This window comes from Amphibalanus amphitrite, unplaced genomic scaffold (genome assembly GCF_019059575.1).
Source record: "Amphibalanus amphitrite isolate SeventyFive unplaced genomic scaffold, NRLGWU_Aamphi_draft 000004F_arrow, whole genome shotgun sequence".
Classification (NCBI taxonomy): domain Eukaryota; kingdom Metazoa; phylum Arthropoda; class Thecostraca; order Balanomorpha; family Balanidae; genus Amphibalanus; species Amphibalanus amphitrite.
Window position 1 is genome coordinate 733,899 of NW_024881501.1, and position 25,017 is coordinate 758,915.

The window sequence follows — 25,017 nt, forward strand, 5'->3', positions numbered from 1 at the left end:
GTGGGAGGCCTGGAAATGCTCTCCCATGGGAGTATCTGGATATAGTTGTTGTTGAGCTGTGATGTCTCCATATTTCAGTCGCTTGGCTGGCTTAGAATTGCGCCGCCTCTGAGCTAATTTTGAATAGTAAACCTATCGCAGTGACAGAGTTATTGTTCGTTTTTCTAAGTTCGACCCTCACTGTAAACATCTTTTTGAACACAGCACGAGAATTGCTTCAATTGCTAGCTGAATTTCTGAGAAAACTGGCTAGCGTTAAATGGATTGGAGCTATCAATAATTTTTAACGAAGAAGTTTTGAACACCGATGACGTAGCGTCATATAAAACGCCGTGCGATGTATTAATTAATCGAGTTAGTTGCTGACAAGTCGTCTGTATCTGTGGAGTTGTAAATATAGACAAATAGGAGCTTGAGAGTCTGCGAAACAGGAGCCAGGTAGAAATAATCTTACCATACCAGCGCGCTGGTCATATGAAAACTGAACAAAAGTGAATGCATTATGTTGTATGTAATTATGTAGGCATGAGACCCTCTATAGAGAGAGGAGGCCCCTTTAGGGAAGAGGCCCTCTGTAGAAAGGAGGCCCTCGGGATTCCTCCGCCCCCCCCCCTTAGCCAAATCCTAGTTACGTGCCTGGCGCAGGTTAAGGTATTAGGTACAGGTTTCACCGGTAAATAAAATAAATTTATTATGGAGCGAGCGAAGCGAGCAAACTTTCGGATCTGTAGCGCTCCCCGAAAAGCGCATAGGTATACATACCTACCATACAGTTAAATGAAGTAAGTAAACAAACTTAACCCTACTGGCATAAACATACAAGTTTTAACCCGCGCCCCGTAGGGCTATCGGCGGACCCTACCACCCGTAGGGGGGGGGGGGCGTTTCGGCCCCCCTAAGATCTCGGAAATTCATTGGCCGATTTTCAAAATTCAAACGGCGTTCGATAGCCCCACCGCGGAACTACCTTGTGACCAAATTTCATTGACCTAGGTCAAACCGATGACGTCACAGGTCAGGTCAAAGGTCGGATTTTCACCGTTCACAGGCATTTCAAGAAATGTGTTGTGAAATCGAGTAAATTGGTAATTTATTAAAAACCATCGATGGTAAATTGTTCGTCAAACACATACTTTGCTATCTGAGTTAACTGATACCAGGTCAGGTCACAGCGAGGTCAGGTCACCGGGGTCACAATATGAAAGTGTCGTGTGATGCATGTTTTATGGTCCATTTTACATGACAAATGCGATTATGTGGGCTAGGCAGCCTTTGGGGCCAGTCTAGGTCACGTTTTGGTGAAGGTCAGGTCAAGGTCAGGTCAAATTAGGTCAAATTTCAAAGTTGATATTTTTGCATAAAATGGGTATCGATTCGATGCAGCTCGTCACGGGGAGTCTAATGGTGGTCTTTTTTTTTTTGCTCTACGAGGTCTAGAATTGCCATAAATTGAGTTTGAAAATTTGACGTTGTCATTTTTGAACAGTTTTTTCGCTATAACTTGGCCAAAAAACGAGATATCGATCTGAAAGTTGGTATGTGGATAGAAGACGGTAGGTACTATCACATATATTCCGGTTTTTTGAAAATCAAAAAACTTTTTGGATTTTTCGGCTAATATATCCAAAAAATGCTTTTTTGATTTTTGGGGGTCAAAACTCATAATTTTAAAATCCGAGATAGTAGTTTTGTTGCCCTGTTGATTCTACACCTTTTATGTTCTGATCATTTTCTGTATCTTCAAAGCTGTAGGCCTGACAGGTCTTCTCGCGAAGGTCTTTTTCCGGTCGAAAATGACAGAACATGACGACATTCTGACGTCATTTGTGGCCAACCTATCATGGCCTCTGGAAAAAAGACCCAGAGGGGTCCTGAACGTTTGGTGGCGATATCTCCAGCCGTTTAGGAGATATCGACGGAAAAGGACAGGGGGGGGGGGCGTTTCGGCCCCCCCTACGGGGCGTGGGTTAACAACCAAACTAATAATCCCCTTAAACATATATCACGAATCTATAGGTACAGTTATCGCGTAAACCTGTATTCTAGTTTTGATAAAAGTAGATCGTCTGTGAAATCAATGTTCGCCAACCAGTTTTCTCAGTAATTCAGCTAGCAATTCTGGTGCTGTGTTTAAAGAAACGTTTACAGCGAGGGTCGAACTTGGGTCGAACTTAGAAAAAAAAACTGTAGCATGCAACCAGCGGTGACCGGCGGCCAGGGCAGCCCCTGTATGACCAGCCCCTGTATGGTTCCCCGGGTGCCGGGCACTGACTGGGCCGCCTCCGTTCCTCAGATCGAGCGAGACAAGGGCGACCTGAGCGTCAGCCTGATCCAGCTGCGGGAGCGGCTGGAGGAGGCGGAGAGCGGCGTGGACGGCCAGGTCAGTGAGCCGGCCTCAGCGCACACGGGCGCGCCGCTGCCTGCGGCTCGCAGCTGGGAGCCCAGCGGATCGAACACACAATTACACGCTAGGATCCCACGGGTTCCCGCAATGAAGAGTTGCCCTGGATCTACATATGAACACATGAGATTTAGCGACGAACCCAGGATACCTGTGCGGATCCCACAGAACGCAACCTGTGACATCACAATGTGCTGCGAATCTCCAATTGTGATATGACAAAACAGTGAATGGTGAGCTGTTATCACATGTAATTCCCCAAATAGAACCAATGTAAATTACGAAATCTGCCCCTTCATCAGTATAAATCATTTCTTTCCACGGGCGTAGGAATGTCATGAAAAGTTGGTGGGCGACCCTCTCAAGGGACGACCTTTTCCAGGGGGTCACCTATTTTCAGGGGCCTCCAACATTTGCCTCGTATTGCGTTCAAGTAGGACTCCCAAGTCTAGTGTTATAAATCAAACACTAAGACAGCTTTAACAAATTCATTTACATGTATATTGCCGAAGCAGCAAGCAAGGTACAAAACCAAACGATAAGCTCAGGTTCAAAATTCGAAATTCAATCTTAACAAAACTATATGATTAGTATTAAGAAATAACCGTATGCTCACTATCTTTTAAAGTCTAAACTTGGCCGAAAATGAATGAATTTTCGGCCAAGTTTAGACTTTTAAAGATAGTGAGCATACGGTTATTTCTCAATACTATTCAATCATGCTGATCATTAGTCATTTTAGTACTTCGCCACCTTATGAAAACTATATGATGTTCAATTGCACATTTACTTGTCACGCGTGGTTCGTGTACTTTTAGGCAGATGACTTTTAATACCTAGAGTTTAGTACTTGACCTTATCCGCAAAATGCACAAAGTTTCTCATAAAAAATGCCTATATTAATAGTTATCAAGAATGACAGGAGCCACAACATCGATTGCCTTACCAGACAGCTCCAGAATGCTTAAGCTATTCTTTGACCAGCAGTGCTTCACATTCTGATGTCAGTCATGTCGGAACCGGGGACGCCGTTGCCAGTGTGTCGCACACACTTAGGGATTTATTAACAGATGCAATTTTCATGCCACTGCCGTTTTTCCATTGCTAGACGATCAAGAAGATGTTCGCGTAACTACTTTCGACCCTGTACAGGGGCTCATCAGTCGGCAACTGCAGTAAACATAGCTGACAAGCCCTTGACCTGTGACATTTTCCAAATCCTTCAAGAACTCTTGGTCTTACAATCTTCTTGGTCTTGGTCTTACAATAACTCTTGGGACCGTTCCTGGGTAGACTGAGAGCCGCCGCGCCCCAACTGGGACCGTTCCTGGGTAGACTGAGAACCGCCGCGCCCCCAACTGGGACCGTTCCTGGGTAGACTGAGAACCGCCGCGCCCCAACTGGGACCGTTGCCGGCAGATTGAGATCAACAAGAAGCGTGACGCGGAGCTGATGAAGCTGCGCAAGCTGCTGGAGGACGTCCACCTGGAGAGCGAGGACAACCTGCACATGCTGAAGAAGAAGCACCAGGAGACGATCCAGGACTACATGGACCAGCTAGACGCCATGTCCAAGACAAAGGCCAGGTCAGTGGCCGCTTCAGCCGCGAACGAGCCAAAGCCATTGTGCCGAACCATGTTGGACGCACCACGCCTGGCCCGTGATGTAGTTCCGCGGTAAATGCCGGAACTGTTTTATTCCATGTAGGTAGTGAAGCTGAACTGATGTGACCCTGCTGTCTTTCTGTGTGATTGTGCCGACTAGTGGAGCTGAACTGATGTGGCCGCGCTGTCTTTCTGTGTGATTGTGCAGGCTAGTGGAGCTGAACTGATATGACTCTGCTGTGTTTCTGTGTGATTGTGCAGGCTAGAGAAGGAGAAGAACAAGTTCCAGACCGAGGTGTACGAACTCATGAGCCAGCTCGAGGGATCAAACAAAGATAAGGTAAGGGACCCTATCAGCGACAGCCGCTACAGCTGTCAGCGCACTGGTGCGAGTGTTTCAGCCAACATTGCCACCAAACGTAGATGTTCCGAAACGATTCTATCAATACAAAATTTAAATCCAAATATTCACTGCTTACCGTTTCGTTGATACGAAACGAATGCAAGCAATAGGGCTAAGGCAGTGCCGGTTCGGGTGGGCCGTTGTGACCGCTCCGCCCGGCTCTGGGCCGCTCCCGCAGGTCACCATTCAGAAGCAGTGCGAGAAGCTCGAAGTCACCGTGCACGAGCTCAACATCAAAATCGAAGAGATCAACCGGACAGTCATCGACCTGACCAGCGCTAAGACGCGCATCTCGCAGGTACGTTAAGACGCGCATCTCGCAGGTACGTTAAGACGCGCATCTCGCAGGTACGTTAAGACGCGCATCTCGCAGGTACGTTAAGACGCGCATCTCGCAGGTACGTTAAGACGCGCATCTCGCAGGTACGTTAAGACGCGCATCTCGCAGGTACGTTAAGACGCGCATCTCGCAGGTACGTTAAGACGCGCATCTCGCAGGTACGTTAAGACGCGCATCTCGCAGGTACGTTAAGACGCGCATCTCGCAGGTACGTTAAGACGCGCATCTCGCAGGTACGTTAAGACGCGCATCTCGCAGGTACGTTAAGACGCGCATCTCGCAGGTACGTTTGGGCGCGCATCTCGCAGGTACGTTAAGACGCGCATCTCGCAGGTACGTTAAGACGCGCATCTCGCAGGTACGTTAAGACGCGCATCTCGCAGGTACGTTTGGGCGCGTGCCCTCTCGCCAGACGGCATAGTTCGGCCAGTAAGGCCCCATTACCTTCGCATCTACATACATTAATTACAGAGTGATAGGTAAAGACAAGCCAGCCAGGTGAGTGAGCGGAGGGGACCGTGTCCAGTCGTGAGGGCACGTTAAACGTTCGGACAAAATTCTGCCATACAACTGGAATTGCACGATCGGGTGGTGGGATCAGGGTCAGCACAACAAGCCATGCTTAGTGCGGGCTTTGATTCCTCAAATCCGCCCATTCAGCCATTCGGACTAAAATTAAAAAAAAAGACTGATGCGGGGGGTGGCGCTAATACGTCGATGGGGCCAACACAGCTAGACCATAGCTGGATAGCTAGACCACGAGAGCGCTGGCATGCAGCGGCAGTGCAGAGGAATGCATCTGACTTTGCTCTGTGGGCCGCGCTCAGGAGAATATTTCGCTGACCAAGGAGGTGCAGGAGCTGAAGGTGTCGCTGGAGAACATTGAGTACACCAAGCACCAGCTGCAGACGGCGCTCAACGACGCCAACCGCCGGCTGGAGGAGGAGGACCGGGTGAGAGGACGGGGGGACGGGGGACAGGGGGGACGGGGGACGTAAGAAAGACGGTTTACATTACTTGTCATGGGTAGTTACCGCAGTTATAGTGGCTACTGAAGACAACAACCATTAAGAAGTAACCGGCCATGCGATCACGGCTTTCAGTTCAATATAAATTCTAATGGTCATAAATTTCCGCTTATCTGGAAAACTTCACTTCAGTCGATTCACTCATAACAAACAAGACAAGTAAGAAGCCAATTGTTTGGTGGCGACAAACGAGCGAGCCCAAGAGTGAGCCCTGCACGTGCGCTAGTGCTAGGGGGTGCCTCCAACTGACTTCTGCACGACTCACTACTAACCGGTCCATAGCAGTTTGCCAAATTTGAGCGCCATCGGCCCAGCCGTTCTCGAGATGTGAAAGCGCCATTTCTTGCACGTGCTCATGTGCAGCCTGTGCCAAACGGAGCTTTCCCGGCGGCCGGCACTCCACTCACCGGCTTTTAAGAATGTTCGAAGTTTGAGTGCAATCAGCCCAACCGTTCCAAGGTGTACCACAGACACTGTGCACGCACGCACGTGCAAAGTGAGATCCATTTGATCTCTGTCCGGCACCTTTCTCACCGGTTTCTAACGATATGCCAAATTTGAGCGCAATCGGCCCAGCCCTTCCCGAAATCTGGAAATGACCCCTGCAGATGTGCACGTGCAGTAGCACCACAAACGTGACATATGAAAATATGTACATTGCCTGGTGGGTGCCTAACGACACGCCAAGTTTCGGCACAATTGCCCTAGTAAATTCCAAGTTATTGTAATGGAAACAAACTTGACACCTCTGTTTCGCAAGTGATACGTGCACAGTGACAAGTGGGGGTCAGTTACATGTCAGTGGGAGTGGGGAGTGGGGGTCAGTCACATGTCAGTGGGAGTGGGGAGTGGGGGTCAGTCACATGTCAGTGGGAGTGGGGGTCAGTCACATGTCAGTGGGAGTGGGGGTCAGTCACATGTCAGTGGGAGTGGGGGTCAGCCACATGTCAGTGGGAGTGGGGGTCAGTCACATGTCAGTGGGAGTGGGGGTCAGCCACATGTCAGTGGGAGTGGGGGTCAGCCACATGTCAGTGGGAGTGGGGGTCAGTCACATGTCAGTGGGAGTGGGGGTCAGTCACCTGTCAGTGGGAGTGAGGGTCAGTCACATGCATTGAGGATAGTCTAATGCTTGGCAAAAAGGGATGCAACTATCGGCACTGCGCGGCGGTTGCTGAGACATACACTTTTTAAAAGCGTTATAGGCCGGTCTTATACTAAAAATTACCTTGTATTGAAAGGAACCGCCTTGCGATTCACTGGTAATTATCTTGCTGGTAATAATAAGTAACTAATTTCCGTGAAATTATGACAGCTTGGTAAGGGAATTGAACTATGCGTTGCCCATTGTAGATTCCTGCGAGTGTTTAGCCGCTATTATGTTCTGTATAGTTAACGATTGCGAATCACTTTAAGTGCTTAAGTAAATACAACACAAGACGAAAAAAAGGAAATGAATACACGGCCCAAAAGTATTTTCAAAAGTAAGCCGGTATTTTCACCTTACCAGTACATGAGGTCACAGATGAGATAATACTATCAAGGTCATAAATGAGGTACTATCTCATCCATGTCAACTGTCAAGTTATTAGGGCTTCACGCGCGTTTTTCATAACAGCACTTGAAAGAATTTGCCAGCGTTAAAAAGCGGACTGCACGCATGATCCTGAGGCCGGCAGCGCTGTGACCTACGGACTGTGAGATGGACCTATGGACCGTGACCAGTGGACTGTGAGATGGACATATGGACCGTGACCTATGGACTGTGAGATGGACCTATGGACTGTGAGATGGACCTATGGACCGTGGCCTATGGACTGTGAGATGGACCTATGGACCGTGACCCATGGACTGTGAGATGGACATATGGACCGTGAGTGTGACCTATGGACTGTGAGATGGACCTATGGACCGTGGCCTATGGACTGTGAGATGGACATATGGACCGTGACCCATGGACTGTGAGATGGACTTATGGACCGTGAGTGTGACCTATGGACTGTGAGATGGACCTATGGACCGTGACCCATGGACTGTGAGATGGACTTATGGACTGTGAGATGGACCTATGGACCGTGACCTATGGACTGTGAGATGGACCTATGGACTGTGAGATGGACCTATGGACTGTGAAATGGACCTATGGACTGTGAGATGGACCTATGGACTGTGAGATGGACCTATGGACCGTGACCCATGGACTGTGAGATGGACTTATGGACTGTGAGATGGACCTATGGACTGTGAGATGGACCTATGGACTGTGGCCTATGGACTGTGAGATGGACCTATGGACTGTGGCCTATGGACTGTGAGATGGACCTATGGACTGCGCAGCTGGACTCGTCCGGCAGCTGGCCAGCAGCGCTGACGGTGCGTGTGCGTGTTACAGCGCCGCTCGGCGCTCGAGTCGCAGCTGCACACGGTCGAGACGGAGCTGGAGTCGATCCGGCGTCAGCTGGAGGAGGAGTCGGAGGCGCGCCTAGACCTGGAGCGCCAGCTGGTCAAGGCCAAGGCCGACGCCGACAACTGGCGCGTCAAGTACGAGAACGAGGCGCTGGCGCGCGCCGAGGAGATCGAGGAGCTGCGCCGCAAGTTCGCGCTCAAGATCCAGGAGCAGGAGGAGCACATCGAGTCGCTGATGGCCAAGCTGGCCCAGGTGGAGAAGCAGAAGTCGCGACTGCAGTCCGAGGTGGAGGTGCTCATCATCGACCTCGAGAAGGCCAACGGCACGTGCCGCGAGCTCCAGAAACGGGTGGAGATGCTGGAGCGCATGAACAGCGACCTCAAGTCCAAGGTGAGTGGGTGGGCTGCGGCTGCGCCGTTCGGTGCGGCGGGCTGGGTCGGATCGGGGTGGGGGGCTACATTCCCTTCAACACCCTTTTCCACTCAGTTTGAAAAGGTTCCAGTTCAATTTGAAAAGATGCACTTCAATTTGAAAAAAGATGGGATTCAATTTGAGTCATAGGCATCTTTTCCAACTTGAAGTGCATCTTTTTCAATTTGAGCTCCAACTTTTTCCAACTGAACGAAAAAGGTGTAGATACCGAGCGCCGGTGGAAAGAATGAGTACATTACCGGTGGAACTTGATGCATGGTTTTAGCAGGAGCATCTCGTGGGTAACGTAAAGACCGCCTACATTTTCCCGGCTGGTTAAACTCGTGACCCGTTGGGGGCCCGAAGGGCACTCCCGTGGTTTTTCACAGGCAGCTGAAAAACGGCCGGATTTTGGCTCCCCGTTTTTAATACCGTTCCGAATAAAACTGAGTTATAAAGGTCAAACTGAGGTCATGCTCGTCCTTGTTTGGTTAAAAAGTTGTTGACGTGAAAATCCCAGAAAATCAAATTATTAACCCGCGCCCGGCTGGGGGTCCTGGATTTCCACGCCCTGCTGGGGGGGGGGGGGTGTTTGAACACCCCCCCTTGTAACTCGGCTCCTGGGCCACGTAGCGATACGCGGAAGGCGGCGTTCGAAAGAGCGTCAAAAATAATGACGAAATCACTTCGGTCAATTTTTTGGTCAGGTCAAAGGTCAGGTCACCAGAGGTCATTGAAGGCAAAATTTCGCCGATTTCCAGGTCGAATGGCGAAAATTTCCAAGAAGCCAACGCATAACTCGGGAACCAATAGAGCTACAGCGCCGCGGAAAAGCGCATTCGATAGCCCTATTAACGCCCTTTCTGAGTAATTCTCTCAGATTTGACCTAGCGTCAACGGTTTTGCCTGCAGGGGGCAAAAACTGCAAAAATAGCCGATTTTTTCGGAAACAGTTTTCTGCAATAACTTTTGACCCAAGCCCTGTACGAGCTTACTTTTACCGGCATCATGTTCCTCTCGTCAAGACGCATCGATTAAACTATAACTTGACCTTGAAAGGTCAACTTGAAAATTTGACCTCAGGTCAAGGTCATGACCTGACCGGAAAGGGTCATGTTGCATATCAGTCGATCCGTATCGTCGAGCTGAACACATCTAAGGCGTTTTCATCGCTCTAGCATGCCTCTATCAAAAGTTATTTGCGAAAAACTGTTAGATACCATTCGTGACCTAAGATGACCTCAGGGCATAAACAAGGGTCACGGACACCATTTTCATGTTCAGTGTGTCTAAACCACTTGTAATTCGGTGTTTGGGAGTGTTTATAATGTCTTTCATCCAAAAGAGGCGCATTTCAATTTTCTCCCATTGACTTATAATGGGGAGGTCGCAAAATTGACCTGACCTTAGGTCATCGATATCAAAATTCTGAGATATACATTATGTAGGTACATGCTATTGCTCTTAGCAATCGCTGAAAGTTTCAAAGCGATCGGTCACTCGGTGTAGCTATGACAGACATTGAAACTTTTTTATGAGGTGAGGTCACTTCAAGTGACCTGGTGACCTGACCTTGAATGACCTTGGTCTGAAATTTTCACAACATGTGTAGAATTGATGTATAATAAGGTGTATCAAAAACGGCGGCGCTCCGCGCCGCCGTTTTTGAGATATTCGCGAAAAACCACAAGGGGGGGGGGGTGTTCAAACACCCCCCCAGCAGGGCGCGGGTTAATCTAAATACCTCGAAATCGATTTGTAGGCACGAAAAGCATGGCAAACAAAACCGGTATATCAAAATATTACAAAATATTAGATATCACGATTTTGATATTTTAAACTGAAAATGGATATATTTTGTTTTAATTTAAGGATGTTAAAACTGCATACACGCCAGAGAGCATTAAATTGCCTTGACACACACCAAAAAGGAACGAAATATGTCTAAAACTGACAGAGATAAACTATCTAAAAGCCTACAAATACTGTTATATGACGTCATAATAATCGACTGTTATCATGACGTCATACTATTTTTCATTCCTACTTGTACTTCTTTTTCGTTTTTTTTTAAACCGTTTTGGCTTCATGTACGTTTTTCGAGCTAAGTACTTTCGAACGTTTTAGGCAGCGAAAACGGCAGAAACTGAACCTGAGAAAATCAAACGTCGCCTAAGTTTAACATGTGAATTATCCCCGATAAATTTCATACGTGCGTTTTGGAACTGTAATTGAAACAGGGGTAATGTCATGCTGTCGACCTTGCATGACGGTGTAATGTATAGCCATAGTGTAATAAATAACCTTTGTTTATTACGCCTTTGTTTGGGCGTCGGTGTTGCCGGCGCTGGACTGTGTGATCCTGCCGGCGCTGGACTGTGTGATCCTGTCGGCGCTGGACTGTGTGATCCTGCCGGCGCTGGACTGTGTGATCCTGCCGGGCTGGACTGTGTGATCCTGCCGGGCTGGACTGTGTGATCCAGCCGGCGCTGGACTGTGTGATCCTGCCGGCGCTGGACTGTGTGATCCTGCCGGCGCTGGACTGCAGTGTCCGGTGTTGTCCACCCGTGTGTGATGTGTGACAGTGTGACGCCGTGCGCTCTGCCCTCAGATGGACGAGCTGGCCGCCCTGTACGAGCAGAGCCAGCGCGACAACCGCGCCAAAGCCGCCGAAATACAGCGCCTCAACGTCGAAAACGACAAACTCAAAGACCAGAACAACTCGCTGAACCGCGAGAACAAGAAGCTGGGCGGTGAGTGGCCGCCGTCCCTCGGCGGCGGCCAGGGCACAGCTCAGAACTAGTGGCTTTTTGTCTAAAAATCAACCGATTAGGAGGCGATTTCAAAATGCGTGACATAACATTACTCTAAAGTAGTGAACATATTGCTATTTTATTTTCAATTGTGTCTTTATTTTTTTCAATGCATAGTTCATGTTCAGATCATCATTGGTAATTTAATAAAACTACAAATCGACCAACGTTGTCGAGGAAAGTGTCTTCATTATTTCAGTAAATTATGTAACTTCCTTTCAAGCCGTTCACTGTGCAATTGCACTGAGGTGTGGTCGGCCCGCTGTCGGCAGACGAGAACCACGACCTGAAGAACGCGCTGGCCGAGCTGACGCGCCGCTACCACGAGCTGGAGCTGGAGAACCGCCGGCTGGAGAACGAGCGACAGGAGCTGGCCGCCGCCTACAAGGAGGCAGAGGCCGTGAGTGGGGCCGCTGCGGCGGGGGTGGGCGCTCACAGACTCCGGCTAGGGCTGGCCCTGCCCGGGTGCAGTTGTCCCTCGTGTGTATGTTGTCCGATGGCGCGTCGCGTCTCCGCTGTGTGCCGACGCTGCGATCAGAGGGCGTCCGTCCGGCCGGCAGCCCCGGCGCGCCGCGCCCGCCTGCGACCGTAGGCTGTGCCGCAGCACACTCGTGTCCAGCGGCGCAGTCTAGCGGTCCGGCGCGCCGGCTGCGCCCCCGCGCTCGCGGCCAGGTATCACCCATTCTAGACTGAGTTCGCGAAATCGATGGATCCGCGGATCTCCTAGGCAGTCCGCAATGTCCCTAGTGGCTCCGCGGACGAACAAGTCTAGTATATCCGCAGACACACGACCGGGTATCTGCGGCTGAACAAAACGTCAGAATAACCGCCAACTCCCTGAAGAGTTGCCGAGATCTGCGAATCACCTGGGGAGTTGACGATTTAACGACTCACCACAGTTTGTTTGCGAATTATTCTTTCGTCTCGCTCAGATATCACATCCAAGCGTTAATGTGCAATAGACATTCTTATTTCGTTAATGAACAGCAAGACATTCTTATTTCTTTGGCATACATGAGCTTCATGGACCCATCTTCGTAGGTACTTCTCTCAATCATGATTCAAAAGCAGCTGTTTGGGCTTCCGCGCATCTAAGCGATTATATGAGGCAAAATGAGTTAATTACCTATATGATATATTTTTTGTTTGTGTAAGGTCAACATAAAGTGTTAACCTCAGATCAAGGTCAGGTCAGAGTCACTCAGGTCACGAAACTGGTCGAAGGAGCTCATATTCCACGTCATTCGATTCGGCAATTTTTCAAAGTACATTGGTTGCTGCTTTCCCGACTCGCTAGCTCAATTTGATCGGGAGTAAGGCGACAAACCCTTATGACCTTACTGACGCCAAAAGTGACACCACGCAACGTCAACGATTCAAAAGTGGAACATTTGACCTTGCAAGGAATGCATGAAGTCACGGTTTCATATGATTGAGGCAGTTTAAGAGAATTTCCGGCGCTAGAATAACAGTTTCGATATTTCCCCCCATTGACTCTTAAATGGTGAGGTCACGTGACCCACCTGGCCTCTAGTGACCCTTAGGAGAAGTCTGAGACGAACACATTGTGACTTGTGAGACTTCTGGAGGATACTGATTCCTGTAAGTTTCATCCCCCTATGAAAGCTCCTTTGACAGTGAAGGCGTTGCAAAGTTGCGACATTTTGGAGTATTGCAGTGGTTTCACTTATGACGTCATAGGTAAGTGACCTGACATGAACTAAAACTGCGGTCAGTTTCAGGAAGTCCGGCATGAATAAAAGGTCAGGCATGCCAACATTGAGCTGTCCATCGCCAGCATGTTGAGAGCAATGCCGGGGAAAAATGTAAAAGGGCAGCACCCTCCCGCCCGGCCGTCGAAGCTTAGCATTACGAGGTCATGAGTCATGGCCTCTAGACGACCTCAGGACGTCAAACAAGTATTCTTTCCAGGTCAGGTCAATGACCCAAAAGTCGGGAAAATCGGGACCCGCTAAAACGCCGTAAAGGGTAGCTGCTATGAGGTTTTTCGGAGTGCAGATCACGAATATCATGTTAGTTTTGATCATAGATGATGTCTTCATGCATTTAGGCCAGGTCGGGTCAAGTCAGGTCAGGTCAACCAGAAGAGGTCCTGCAGAGTATTTGTAGTAGATGTCAACCGCCTCTGACAGCTTCGTAACATGTTATGAAGGCACCAAAACTACTTCGTAACTGTTCATTTGGTTGCTAAATTCGAATTCAGCTAAAAAAATTTGCCTAGAAAAACATGTTAAACTAAAAAACTGAACCGAGGTCATCAAAGGTCAATGACCTGATCTGACCTTCAGGTGACCTTGACACCCACCCTCATGCACGGGACCAACATCATATCACATGTTTGAACGCTTGAAACCACGAAAAGACTGCAAGCGCGCGGTTAATGCGAGCCGACATACGCCGAATCACGATTCCGGCCAAACATGGTCTCGAAAAGTAGTTCACAGGTCAAATGGCATTTGGGTCAGGGTCATGAAATTTTCAGGGTAGGTGTGAATTGATAAACGCGAGGGTACTGAAAGTTTCGTCGCGATCGGCTGTTTTTTACGCGAGTTATTCATGAAAAACCGAGGGTGTCCGTTCGACAGCCCCCGCCCCCCCCTAAACGAGCGAGGGTTAATACAGCAACACTGAACTCTAAACGACAGTGCTTGCCATACACAAAAGAAGTTGTCAAAAAATCGATAGTCTACTCAATGAGAAATATATCTATCCCACTGACGCACGTACCTATGTCTCTAACATTTACCTTCGCCCAGGGCAAGTCGACCTGAAACCGTGCTAAAGTCGGGCTATAAAGCAAATCTATTCGTTCAAGTTCCTGTTGAACCAATTTCCCGGATTTTAAGCCGCAGATGACCTACCGAGTATGCCGTGCTTTTTAGTCATGAGATATCTTCATAAAGCGCATAGGAAATTCGTGAGCTCACTAGAATGAATCGTTACTCCGCGGAATCCCCAGGTGATTCGCGGATCTCGGCAACTCTCCAGGGACTTCGCGGTTATCCTGGAGTGCCTTTTTCATCCGCCGATCCCCGCCCGTTTATCCGCAACAAATATAGTTATTAGTTAGACTAGGTGTTCGTTCGTGGAGGCACTAGGGACTCTGCGGATTCTCTAGGAACTCCGCGGATCCACCGATTTCGCAGACTCCCTCTTACGCCGACACTGACAGGCTATATCACGACGAACTGAGCCGGGGATATTTGTGGGCCGGCCGGCCGAGCGGGCACGGGCTGGTGCCGTGTGTGACCGGTGCCCTGCGTCGACAGGGCCGGCGGGCCGAGGAGGCGCGCGCCCAGTCGCTCTCGGCCGAACTGTCCTCGGTCCGCCACGAAATGGAGAAGAGGCTGGCTGCCAAGGAGGAGGAGCTCGAGTCGGTCAGGTCAGTCGGGGCGGCGGGGCGGCCGTCAGTGGCCGGGCGCCTCACTCAGAGCCCCCGGCCGTCAGTGGCCGGGCGCCTCACTCAGAGCCACGGCCGTCAGTGGCCGGGCGCCTCACTCAGAGCCCCCGGCCGTCAGTGGCCGGGCGTCTCACTCAGAGCACACCCGGCTACGGGTATTGTCCGGCCGTCAGTGGCCGGGTTGGCCAGCCGCCACCAGTTTTTACACCGGTCATCTTGAAACAATGCCACAGTTTTTCGCTGTTTCTTCATGACTTTTGTTCAAATATACACTTAAATGTGAGGCTAGAATTGAACAGAAATGAACTGACATTCGGAATTTCTGCCTCTGGGACCTTGCAGCGCACCACCACATTCCAGTGGCACACCAACAGACAATAAATCACTACCAGTAAAGGGGGGGGGGGCGAATCGGCCCCCACCTGTAGTTTCTTTGCTCTCGACGGAAAGCCACTTAAGCTAGGGGTTCGAAATTTGGTGACTTTTCCTTACTATTCATTGGCCACATTGTGTCAAATATGTGAGTTTCTAGCTTGCGCAGAGGCGTCTCCAGGCTGAGTTTCTCGGGGGTAGTTTTGGCCCAGCTTCGACTGTTCCGACATTTGCCGCTAAGCAGCGACTTCCTTAGGTTTGTACTGGTGATCAGTGGCACCACCGGTCATTTATATGCACCTAAAGACTATGTGACGTCCTTTTACAATGAAAATATTAGAATAGGCGGATCCAGGTACCTGAGACAGGGTATATCAATGTACTACCCACCGTCTTAGCGTGCCTGAATCCGCCTATGCTTAACGAAAATGTGTATTTTGTGCTCACGTTGCATATTTTATACGTGATGCATATATGACACACCAGTCATAAGACACATGACATACCATGACAAATACCCAAAACATCATCCCAAGTTAGCTTACCTGATCCGCCTTGCTTTTTGAAATATCCAAAATATCGGAATATATATGAATGCCCAGTTCATGAAGAAGGGTTCCCTGAAATTTCATCAAAATCGTTCTAAAAAAAAAGTTATAACATTTTTAGTGATGAGGTGTAAAACGCCATTTTTTCGATTTATGTTTGCTTCCAGGACCCCCAATTTTTAACTTTTTTGACTTTTTATAGTCAAACTGAAAGTTTACGATGGGAGCAATCGAATGGCGCTCGTTCCACTAAGATCGGACATTTAGTTTATAATGCATGTGAGCTGCATCATTTCACCCGCTCGAGCGTTCACAATCACAAAAAGACTGGAAACGCACGGATAATGTGAGCTGACAGGCTACGAATCGCGATCACGGCCAAACACGATCTCGATAGACAAGTACCTAAGAGTTCAAAGATCATTTGGGACAGGGTCATGAAATGCTTAGGGTGGGTGTAAAATTGATTACCTCGAGAGCGCTGAAAGTTTCGCGATCGGTCACTTTTTGCGCGAGTTATGCGCGGAGTCTGTTCGACCCCCCATGTGTGCGAGAGTTAACGAAGATTTCTGAGTATGAACGGCCGGACATGTTCGAGAGGCTTACATCTCCGCAATCACTCTAACGATTTACTGGCAGTCTTTTGTAGGGTAGTTTCATCACTTCAGCCAACTACTGGACTGTTTCCGAATTCCGATGCATGTGAATGATCCTACTGCACGTGCCACGTGCAAAACAAAGATATGTCAGTTTTAACTAGTTAATTAAATGTTGAGTTGAGCATAATGAAAATGATAAGAACGGGCTATGAAAATGCAGCTCATATCTATTCAAAAGAAAAAAGAAAAACAGCATGAGCAGCAATTAAAACATCACCCGTATTGGTGTTTTACCAGCGTCTAACCTATAGGGGTGGGATCCGTTGAACCCATACCCCTGCCGTCCGGCCCCTGATCGAGCTAGAGCTTCGCGAAAAAAAAAAACGAGCGTGTTGTCGTGACGAGGGTGACATAGCCAAATCGCACGTGGTCTCGAGAAGCAGGTCACAGGTCAAAAGTCATTCGGGTCAGGATCATGAAGAGTAAGTAGGTGTAAAATTGACAACTCGAGGGTAGGTACTGGAAGTTTCGTCGCGCTCAGCCGTTTTTGCGGAAGCTATTCGCGAAAAACGGAGTTGGTGGCCTCGTTCCACCCCCCCCCTCCCCCATACAAGTGCCAAAGTGAATTGTCTTGATTTTTGTAAGGTGCCATCTTTGTAACGACAAGAATAATTTGTCATATACTGGGCCGATCACGCTGAAACTTGGCATGCACTTAGGCACCCGCACGTCCTTGTGTCACGGTCGGGGTACTGCTGCACGTCGGTCTAGATCTCGAGAACGTCTGGGCGAATTGCTCTCAAATTGGGTACACGGCTAGGGACGGGCGGCTAGGGTGTAGAGCAAAAGTCAACTGGGACCCAAATTGCACGTGTACACGTGCAGGGTGCCACCCACACATCTAGAGGACGGCTGGGCCGAATGTGCGCAAATGTGGCACACCACTAGACCGGTTTGACATTAGAGACTGGTTAGCGGTCAGTGGGTTGGGGTTAGTGGGGTGCGACTGGTTACGGAGCGAGCGAAGCGAGCGGAGTCTTACGTAGAATAACAAAAATTTCTGAGTATGAGCGGCCGGCCGGCCGTGGTCACGCTTTTGCGACGCTTATGTATATTGTATAGGTATCTCAGCAATAGTGGTTCTCTCCATGCACTGTCTATAGGCGAAGTGTTAAAATTTCGCCGTTTGGGAGGGGCAATTGCCCTATTTGCCCTCCCCTGGATCCGCCACTGGTCAGAGACTGGTTGGTGGGGTGCCTTGCACAGAACACACTGCACATTGCACAATTCAGTGGGAAGTACCTCATTGAACTTCTACGTGTGCAGATCTCTCGCTCTCGCCTTCTCCCTCTCCCGCCCTCTCTCTCTCCCTCCCTCCCTCTCTCCCGCCCTCTCTCTCCCTCCCTCCCTCCCTCCCTCCCTCCCTCCCTCCCTCCCTCTCTCTCTATCTCTCTCTCTATCACTCTCTCTCTCTCTCTCTCTCTCTCTCTCTCTCTCTCTCTCTCTCTCTCTCTCTCTCTCTCTCTCTCTCTCTCTCTCTCTCTCTCTCGCTCCCAAAAATGTCTCACTGGTCGTTATTTTCACTCAAATATATCGATTCGGTAAGCATACTCTTTCTAATCCACCGAATGATGAAACGACTTGGGTACGTATGACCAGCATTGTGACTAGCTGCGAGGCCCGGTGGGTGCCGACCGGCCGAGCCCGGCTCAGCGGGAGGAGGGGGGGGGGGGGGGCGAGCCCGGCTCAGCGGGGCGGAGGTCGGCGGCGATCCTCCCAACCCCTCCGGTACGCACCGTCGGGCCCGCCGAAAATAGCCTTCTACACCACCTGCCGCGGCCGAGCCCCACCGCCCGACTCGGGTGGGCTGCACGGACGGAGCGGGGCGGCGCGGCGCCGCGCCGTGCCGAGCAGGCTCCTACTGAGCCGACCGAGCGGCTCTCCGTGTGTGCCGGGACGGAGCCGCACAGCTCCCGGAAACAACAACGGGCAAGTCGCCCGCCGCCCGGCTGAATTGCACGTCAATGCTTTTTTATCTGTCAACATATTTTCAGTGTCTTTGTTTGAGGTAGTTGGTGACGTGCACGCTGGCACCCGACTGCACGCTGGCACCCGACTGCACGCTGTTTGGCGTTCAGTATGAGTGGCCCGGTCCGGTCACTAGGCGGGGGACGGCTCAGCAGCGCCCCCCCCCCCGGCGCTGCCAAGGTCAGGCCGGTGACACGACTGACGTCACCGGTGATCCGTCGTCCGGCGGCCGCCGAGGTCAGGGTCGGCGGCCGCCGAGGTCAGGGTCGCCGGGCGCCGAGGTCAGGGTCGTCCGGCGGCCGCCGAGGTCAGGGTTGTTGTTGTTGTTGTTGGTCTCCCCGGGTCGGCTCACGGCCGACCGTAGCCCAACGGCTCTTGGTGACTGAGGTAGCCGCGGCTCAAGGCCGCCACGGCCCCGCCGTCCCGAAGCTGCGTAGGGTCCGGTCTGATATTGCCGAGTAGGCGGAGCTTCGCGCCAGCCAAGCACGGGCACCTCAGCAGCACGTGCTCCGGCGTGTCTGGGCCCTCGCGACACACCAGGCAGCGCGCCGCCGGGCAGGCCAGATCACTGCACTGTGGGCAGTCGCGCTCGGGGCGGCGTCCGATTCTGTGAAGGTAGCTCTGCGAGCGGCTCCAGTGTCCCGCCCGCAGCTGGTGGACGTTGACCGCCTCGTCGCGAGACTCCAGGAGCACCGGCATCGGCATCCGGTCTCCCATGATGGTTTTGAAGAAGCTGTCTGGCCAGCTGCGACGCCATGCCTTGGTGGCGGAGCGGCCGACTGCCTTCACCATCGAGCGGACGTCCGTTGGGACGGCGTCTTGCGACAGGCTGGATGCCTCTTTAGCCAGCACGTCCGCTCTCTCGTTGCCGGGTATTCCGCAGTGCGCTGGGATCCACTGCATGAAGACTCGGCGCCCTCCGTCCGTGAGCGGAGGTCAGGGTCGGCGGCCGCAAGGTCAGGGTCGCCGGCCGCCGAGGTCAGGGTCGGCGGCCGCCGAGGTCAGAGTCTCCGGGCCGTAGCCACGGGGACGGCAGGAAATAGCGGCCAAACGCAGCCGCTGCCATTCAGTTATCGCTGACCGGTGATGACCATGGGCGTAGGAACCTCACAAAAAGTGTGTGTGTGTGGGGGGGGGGGGCAGCAAAACTTTAACCCGCGCACCGACGGGGGGGCGGATATCCGCCCCCCTGAGGTTTTTCGCGGATAGCGGGAAAACCGCGGCGCGTAGCGCCGCGAAATTTGGTATGACTATTCTCTTATCAATTTTACACATGGTGTGCAAGTTTCAACCTCCTAACTTTTAAGGTCAGGTCACCAGGTCACTTTGAATGACCCAACCTCAAGTCACTTTTTTGCAACTTTGTCACCGTGCCAGAGCTACAGTAGATGTCGGAGGCCTTTGAAAGTCGCAGGATGTTATAAGGTCATTAGTAGCTACAATTTATATATCTCAGAATTTTGATGTCGGTGACCTAAGGTCAGGTCAATTTCGCGACCTCCTCATTATAAGTCAATGGGGGAAAAATCAACTCCCTGTTTTTACCACTAAAACGGGTCGGAATGGCCCCATATACCATACATGACTTCATATACGATCAACCTTCACTACCTTGAGGTCTGTTTTGCTGTTGGACAGCTGTAAGGTCATGTGACGTCATCAAAGGTCACCAAAGGTTTTTTGCCAATAACTCCGTACAGGAACAAGATACAGCCGCGCGGATGGTCCCATTGTGTTCAGCTCGTCAAGACGCATCGAATGATATACATGATGACCTCGAGGTCACGTGACCTGAGGTCAACCTTTGACCTTGACCTTTCGAGGTCATCATATATATCATTCGATGGGGATTGACAAGAGGATCACGATAATGCCCTTAGTTTGTTCCTATCTTGACTAATTCGAAAGTTATTCGAGAAAAACTCTTCATATCTAGCGCCGCCATTTTGACTTTTTCGACCCCTGTGACGTCATCTTTGACCTGACCTGAAAATGACCTTTGTAAAAATTGTAGACCATGTCCGTGCGTATCCGATGCCGTTTACCACTTGTCGCTATCTTGCTTCGTTCTCGACTCTCGAGATCTCAGGGGGGGGGGCGGTCATCCGCCCCCCCCCCGTCGGTGCGAAGTTGGCGCAGACCCCCGTCGGTGCGCGGGTTAATGTCACTTTGTGGGGGCCCCAATGAAGAAATTCTTTGCAATTTTGTGCTCATCTCACCTTGTTGAACCATTTCTTGGTCGTAGTTTTGTAGTTGAATAAAAAATAAAGATTTTACCTAACCCGCGCGGGGCTGGGGTCTCCAGCCGAACGCGCGGGGCTGGGGGGGGGGGGGGTTAAATTTTACCCTCCCTGTTATCTCCCGAACTAATGGTCTGATTTGGAAAATCCAAACGCCAATCGAAAGCTCTCATCACGAACAACTAAAAACATGTACTTAATTTAAAGTTTGAGGTCAAGGTCAAGGTCAGGTCAAGGGTACAAATTGCAAGTTTCTACAGTATCGGCCTTGCACCGTAGTTGCCGAAGAATGGAGTCATGGACTGAGACTGATTGCCCAAAACGTGTTCTTAGGCTACCAAGACAATATTCATTGCATACAATATCATTCAGAGGTCAAGGTCAAGGTCAGGTCAGGTCAGGTCAGGTCACCAAAAAACAAAATATAGATAAGGGCATGTGCGACACATGTTTTATAGGTCATTTTACTCATAAAATTCAATAGGCACACTCAATAAGTGATATGGACCACCTCTGGATGAATTTCAGGTCGAGGTCAGTCAAGGTCAGGTCAAGTGAGGTCAAATTTTGAAGTTGGTTGTTAAGGCCTAAAAAGGTATCTATCTGATGCAGTTTTTCACGGCGAATCGAATGGTGCTATTTTTGTTTCCTTACGAGGTCTAGAACTTCCAAAAACATCATTTTTCAAAATTTTTGTGTGTCATGACGTCATAAAATTTTGAATAACTCCCACATTTTTGAACCGATTCTTCTAAAAATTGGTATGTAGGTGCACATAGACCACTTCTCTGACATATATTCCGTTTTTTTATTCACCCAAAATTTTGGATTTTATAATTATTTTCCCAAAAAAGTCTGTTTTTTGAAGAAAAGAAAATTGGGCCAAAGTCGAAAATTTTCAAAAAACCGAGATAGTCATTTGATAGACAAAGTAGAATTACGTATAATCTTTTTTGTTACGTCTTGATTCCTTTAAAAATGAAGATGTTAGCGGCATTTGAAATTTTGCGGTTTTTGAGGCGAAAATGGCGAACATTACGTCACTAAAACGTCAATTTCTCAAAAAATTTCCGACGGATTTCGCTCAAATTTGCAGGGAACGTGTCAAATTGATGTAAGAAAAGGTACTGAAAGTTTGGCGGCGCTGCGCGCCGCCGTTTTTGAGATATTGCAAAAATTCGCGAGGGGGGGATAAAATTTACCCTCCCAGCCCCGCGCGGGTTAACCCGGCGGCCGCAGGCTGGGCCTCCGCGCCACCCGCCGGCCGCTGGGGGGGGGGCATATAGTTGCCCCCCTTTACTTCTGCGACGATATCGTCGCAACGCGAAGAGATAGAGAAGCGAAACTTTGCACACATCTTCCTGAATACCTAGGCAAGGTTGTGTCCAAATTTGGTGTTGCTCCCATTTTAAATGACGTCACAGTGACGTCATATGTGAAATTATAGATTTGCGACTCTCATATTCCTCACGATACATCAGATATATGGAACCGAATATAAAGGACCGATTATTGGTCAGAAGCTAGATGGAAGTGTAGTTAGATGTTTTAGGATGACAGCAGGTGCTGTCTAGTTCATTTACAGTTGAGTTTCATGCTCAGCGTCGTCAGAAACGGTCCATATCGGAAAACGGCAAAACTTTATGACGTCACTGTGACGTCATCTTAGGTGCTACAACCACCAAACTTTTCTCAAACATTGGCTAGGTATTCATTTGAAGCTATGCCAAGTTTCACGTTCGTAGCTCATCAGGTTTCGGAGATATTTCACAAAACGTAAAGGGGGGCAACTTTATGCCCCCCCCCCCCCAGCGGCTCGTGGGTTTTAACCCGCGGCGGGCCGGGGTGTTTGAACACCCTCCCTTGCGTTTTTTTCGCATGTAGCTGAAAAACGGCGGCGCAGAGCGCCGCCGTTTTTGGCACACTTGTTCATGCATCTTTTCCGCAGATGTTGTGAACATTTCAGCCCCAGGGCTCTCAAGGTCAGGTCACCAGGTCACGTCAAGTGACCTAACGTCAGAAAAAGTTGCAATCCTCGTCATAGCTACAACGACTGAACGATCGCCTTGACACTTTCAGCGATTGATAAGAGTAGGTAACAGTATGTACAAAATGCATATCTCGGAATTTCTATTGCTGCTATCTATTGCTTTTTCGCGCCTTTCTAGCTTTCTTTGTTTTTGAAATAACGTGGTGTGCCCAAAAAGCCCCCCCCCCCCCCACCATGGTGAAGTTGGCTGAGAGGCCCACCCGGGTGAGGGTTAACGTGGGAGGTTGAGCGTGAGCCCATTTCCCAACTTCGAAAAAGTCCTCGGCTCTCGCGTCCCTGATATGCGCAATCTAACTGGCTTGCAGTTTCGAGAATGGGCTTACACTGCTGATGAGGTCACTGTGAGCTCAAGTCGGTCCCTGCATCGAAGGGGAATTTCCATTGCTGGCCCTGCCAGCTTCCCCGGCTCAGCCTGACGGAGCTGCCTCAGCAAGCGTCGCTAGCTCGCCAGAGTCGTGTGCGCCGCGCCAGGCTCGTGTCGGTGCGCCGCCAATTGCCGCGGTGCGGCTCTCGCGCAGCGCCGCCTGCTATTCCGAGCCACCCGCCAAGGTCGGCGTGGCCCTGTCCGACGGCGGCAGTGGCCGCTGGCCAGTGGGACGGTCCGCCGCCCGCGGGGCACACCTCGCCGGGCCTATAGTGCAGTCGGCAGCTGCAGGGGCCGCCCACCCACTGGTCATGTACAGCCCGCCGTATGTGAACCCGAGCTTCGCACGCACCTGTCGTCACTACGAGTGTGTGTCCGGCGCCGCCAGCCGGCCGGCGGCGACCGGCGGCCGTGGCGCGCCCGCAGCCGCCGCCCAGACGCGGGCCGAGCAGCTGGCCGCGCGGCAGCGGCTGGTGCGCGCCGCGCTCGGGCGCGCCGCGCGGCTGGCGACGCCGGCCGCCGAGCCGGCCCGGCGCGCGCCGGCCGCCGGTCAGCAGGACCGGCTGCTGGTGGCGGACGTGCGGCGGCGCGCCCAGCTGCTCCGGCCGTCCGAGCCAGGGTATATTGAGTGAAGTCCGAGCAGCCGTCCACCGAGAGCGCGGCCGGCCAGTGCTCTCCGGCCTGGCCTGGCCAGGGGCGCCGCTGCTGACTGTCGCCGAGAGTCGGGCGCAGCCGGGCATCGGACTGTCCAACTGGAGACTCGCTGGCCTGGCAGAATAGACAGTTCGTCTGTGGCCCAACTGACCCGAAGGCAGCGAGAAAACTCTTGCAGTGACCCCGACTCTTTGATGGAACAAGACCTCTGTCATGTGATGGACAAGGAAGGTGATGCGGAAATCAAATAAGCATTGATGACAACTGTACAATGCCCTGTGCATGCCTTTTTGTGGCCGATTGTGCTTCATTGTCTTTTCAGTGGATAACTGTGCGTAGAGGCTTTGAAGATACGCGTCGCTGTCGAAATTATAGCGTTAGATGATATTTAAATGATGTAGTAGACTTTGCGAAGCTAGGAATACGCTTAGCCGAAAATGGCGAAAAATTAGAAAAAAATATGTAGGTATTAGCCGTTTTCACGACGGTCATCTGGTACACATTTGGTGCACATCTGGTACAGATTAGGTGCAGATTTGGTCAAATCAGGTTCAGTGTGTCTCTTAGCAGCTATCAGCTAGGGTTGCACTAATTGCTTATAAATATGCCTGCTTGGTCATATTATCAGAGAGCATCATCGATTAAAACACTGAAATAATTCATAAAATGAAGATATTTGCTGTAAAAGAAATTAGGTGTAGATTTGGTCAAATCAGGTGCATTCGCTGGATAGGGGCTACTATGTAGCTGTGCGGCTACTGTGTATAGCGGCTACTATGTAGCTACATAGTAGCCGTGAAAACGGCTACTATGTAGCTTTCGATGGAAAGTATTAACCCGTGCCCCGTTGGGCTATTGGTGGACCCTATCACCCGTTGGGGGAGGGGGGGGGGGGCGTTTCGGGTCCCTCCTAGGAGCCCGGAAAGTTACCGACCGATTTTTAAAATTCAAACGGCGCTCGATAGCCCCACTAGGGAACTACTTTGTGACCAAGTTTTGTTGACCTGAGTGCAACTTAACCCTCGCCAGTATAGGGGAGGGGGGTCGAACGGACCCCCCTCGGTTTTTCGCGAATAACTCGCGTAAAATGCGGCCGATCGCGACGAAACTTTCAGTTCAGCGTTAATCAATTTTACTCCTACCCTGAAATTTTCATGACCCTGACCCTAATGACCTTTGACCTATGACCTACTTTTCGAGACCATGTTTGGCCGGAATCGCGATTCGGCGTACAGGGTGGCAGTGGCGCGGGAACTTCTTCCAGACTGGGGGGGGGGGCTGAACCATAATAGAAATCAACCTAGGGTACCCCCAAATCTAGTTTTCTCATCGGTTTT

General features: G+C 50.6%; 1 protein-coding gene across 1 annotated transcript in view; it reads left to right on the forward strand.

Annotated features, from left to right (window-relative positions):
- The window catches only part of LOC122374923 (paramyosin, long form-like), a 55,945-nt gene that overhangs the window by 12,071 nt on the left and 18,857 nt on the right, over nt 1–25,017 (forward strand). The window contains exons 3-11 of the mRNA XM_043354026.1: nt 2,294–2,380; nt 3,821–3,987; nt 4,267–4,345; nt 4,587–4,706; nt 5,576–5,701; nt 8,166–8,570; nt 11,203–11,344; nt 11,677–11,804; nt 14,695–14,807. Of these exons, the coding sequence (XP_043209961.1) occupies nt 2,294–2,380; nt 3,821–3,987; nt 4,267–4,345; nt 4,587–4,706; nt 5,576–5,701; nt 8,166–8,570; nt 11,203–11,344; nt 11,677–11,804; nt 14,695–14,807 (1,367 nt within the window). The remainder of the gene's footprint in view (nt 1–2,293; nt 2,381–3,820; nt 3,988–4,266; nt 4,346–4,586; nt 4,707–5,575; nt 5,702–8,165; nt 8,571–11,202; nt 11,345–11,676; nt 11,805–14,694; nt 14,808–25,017) is intronic.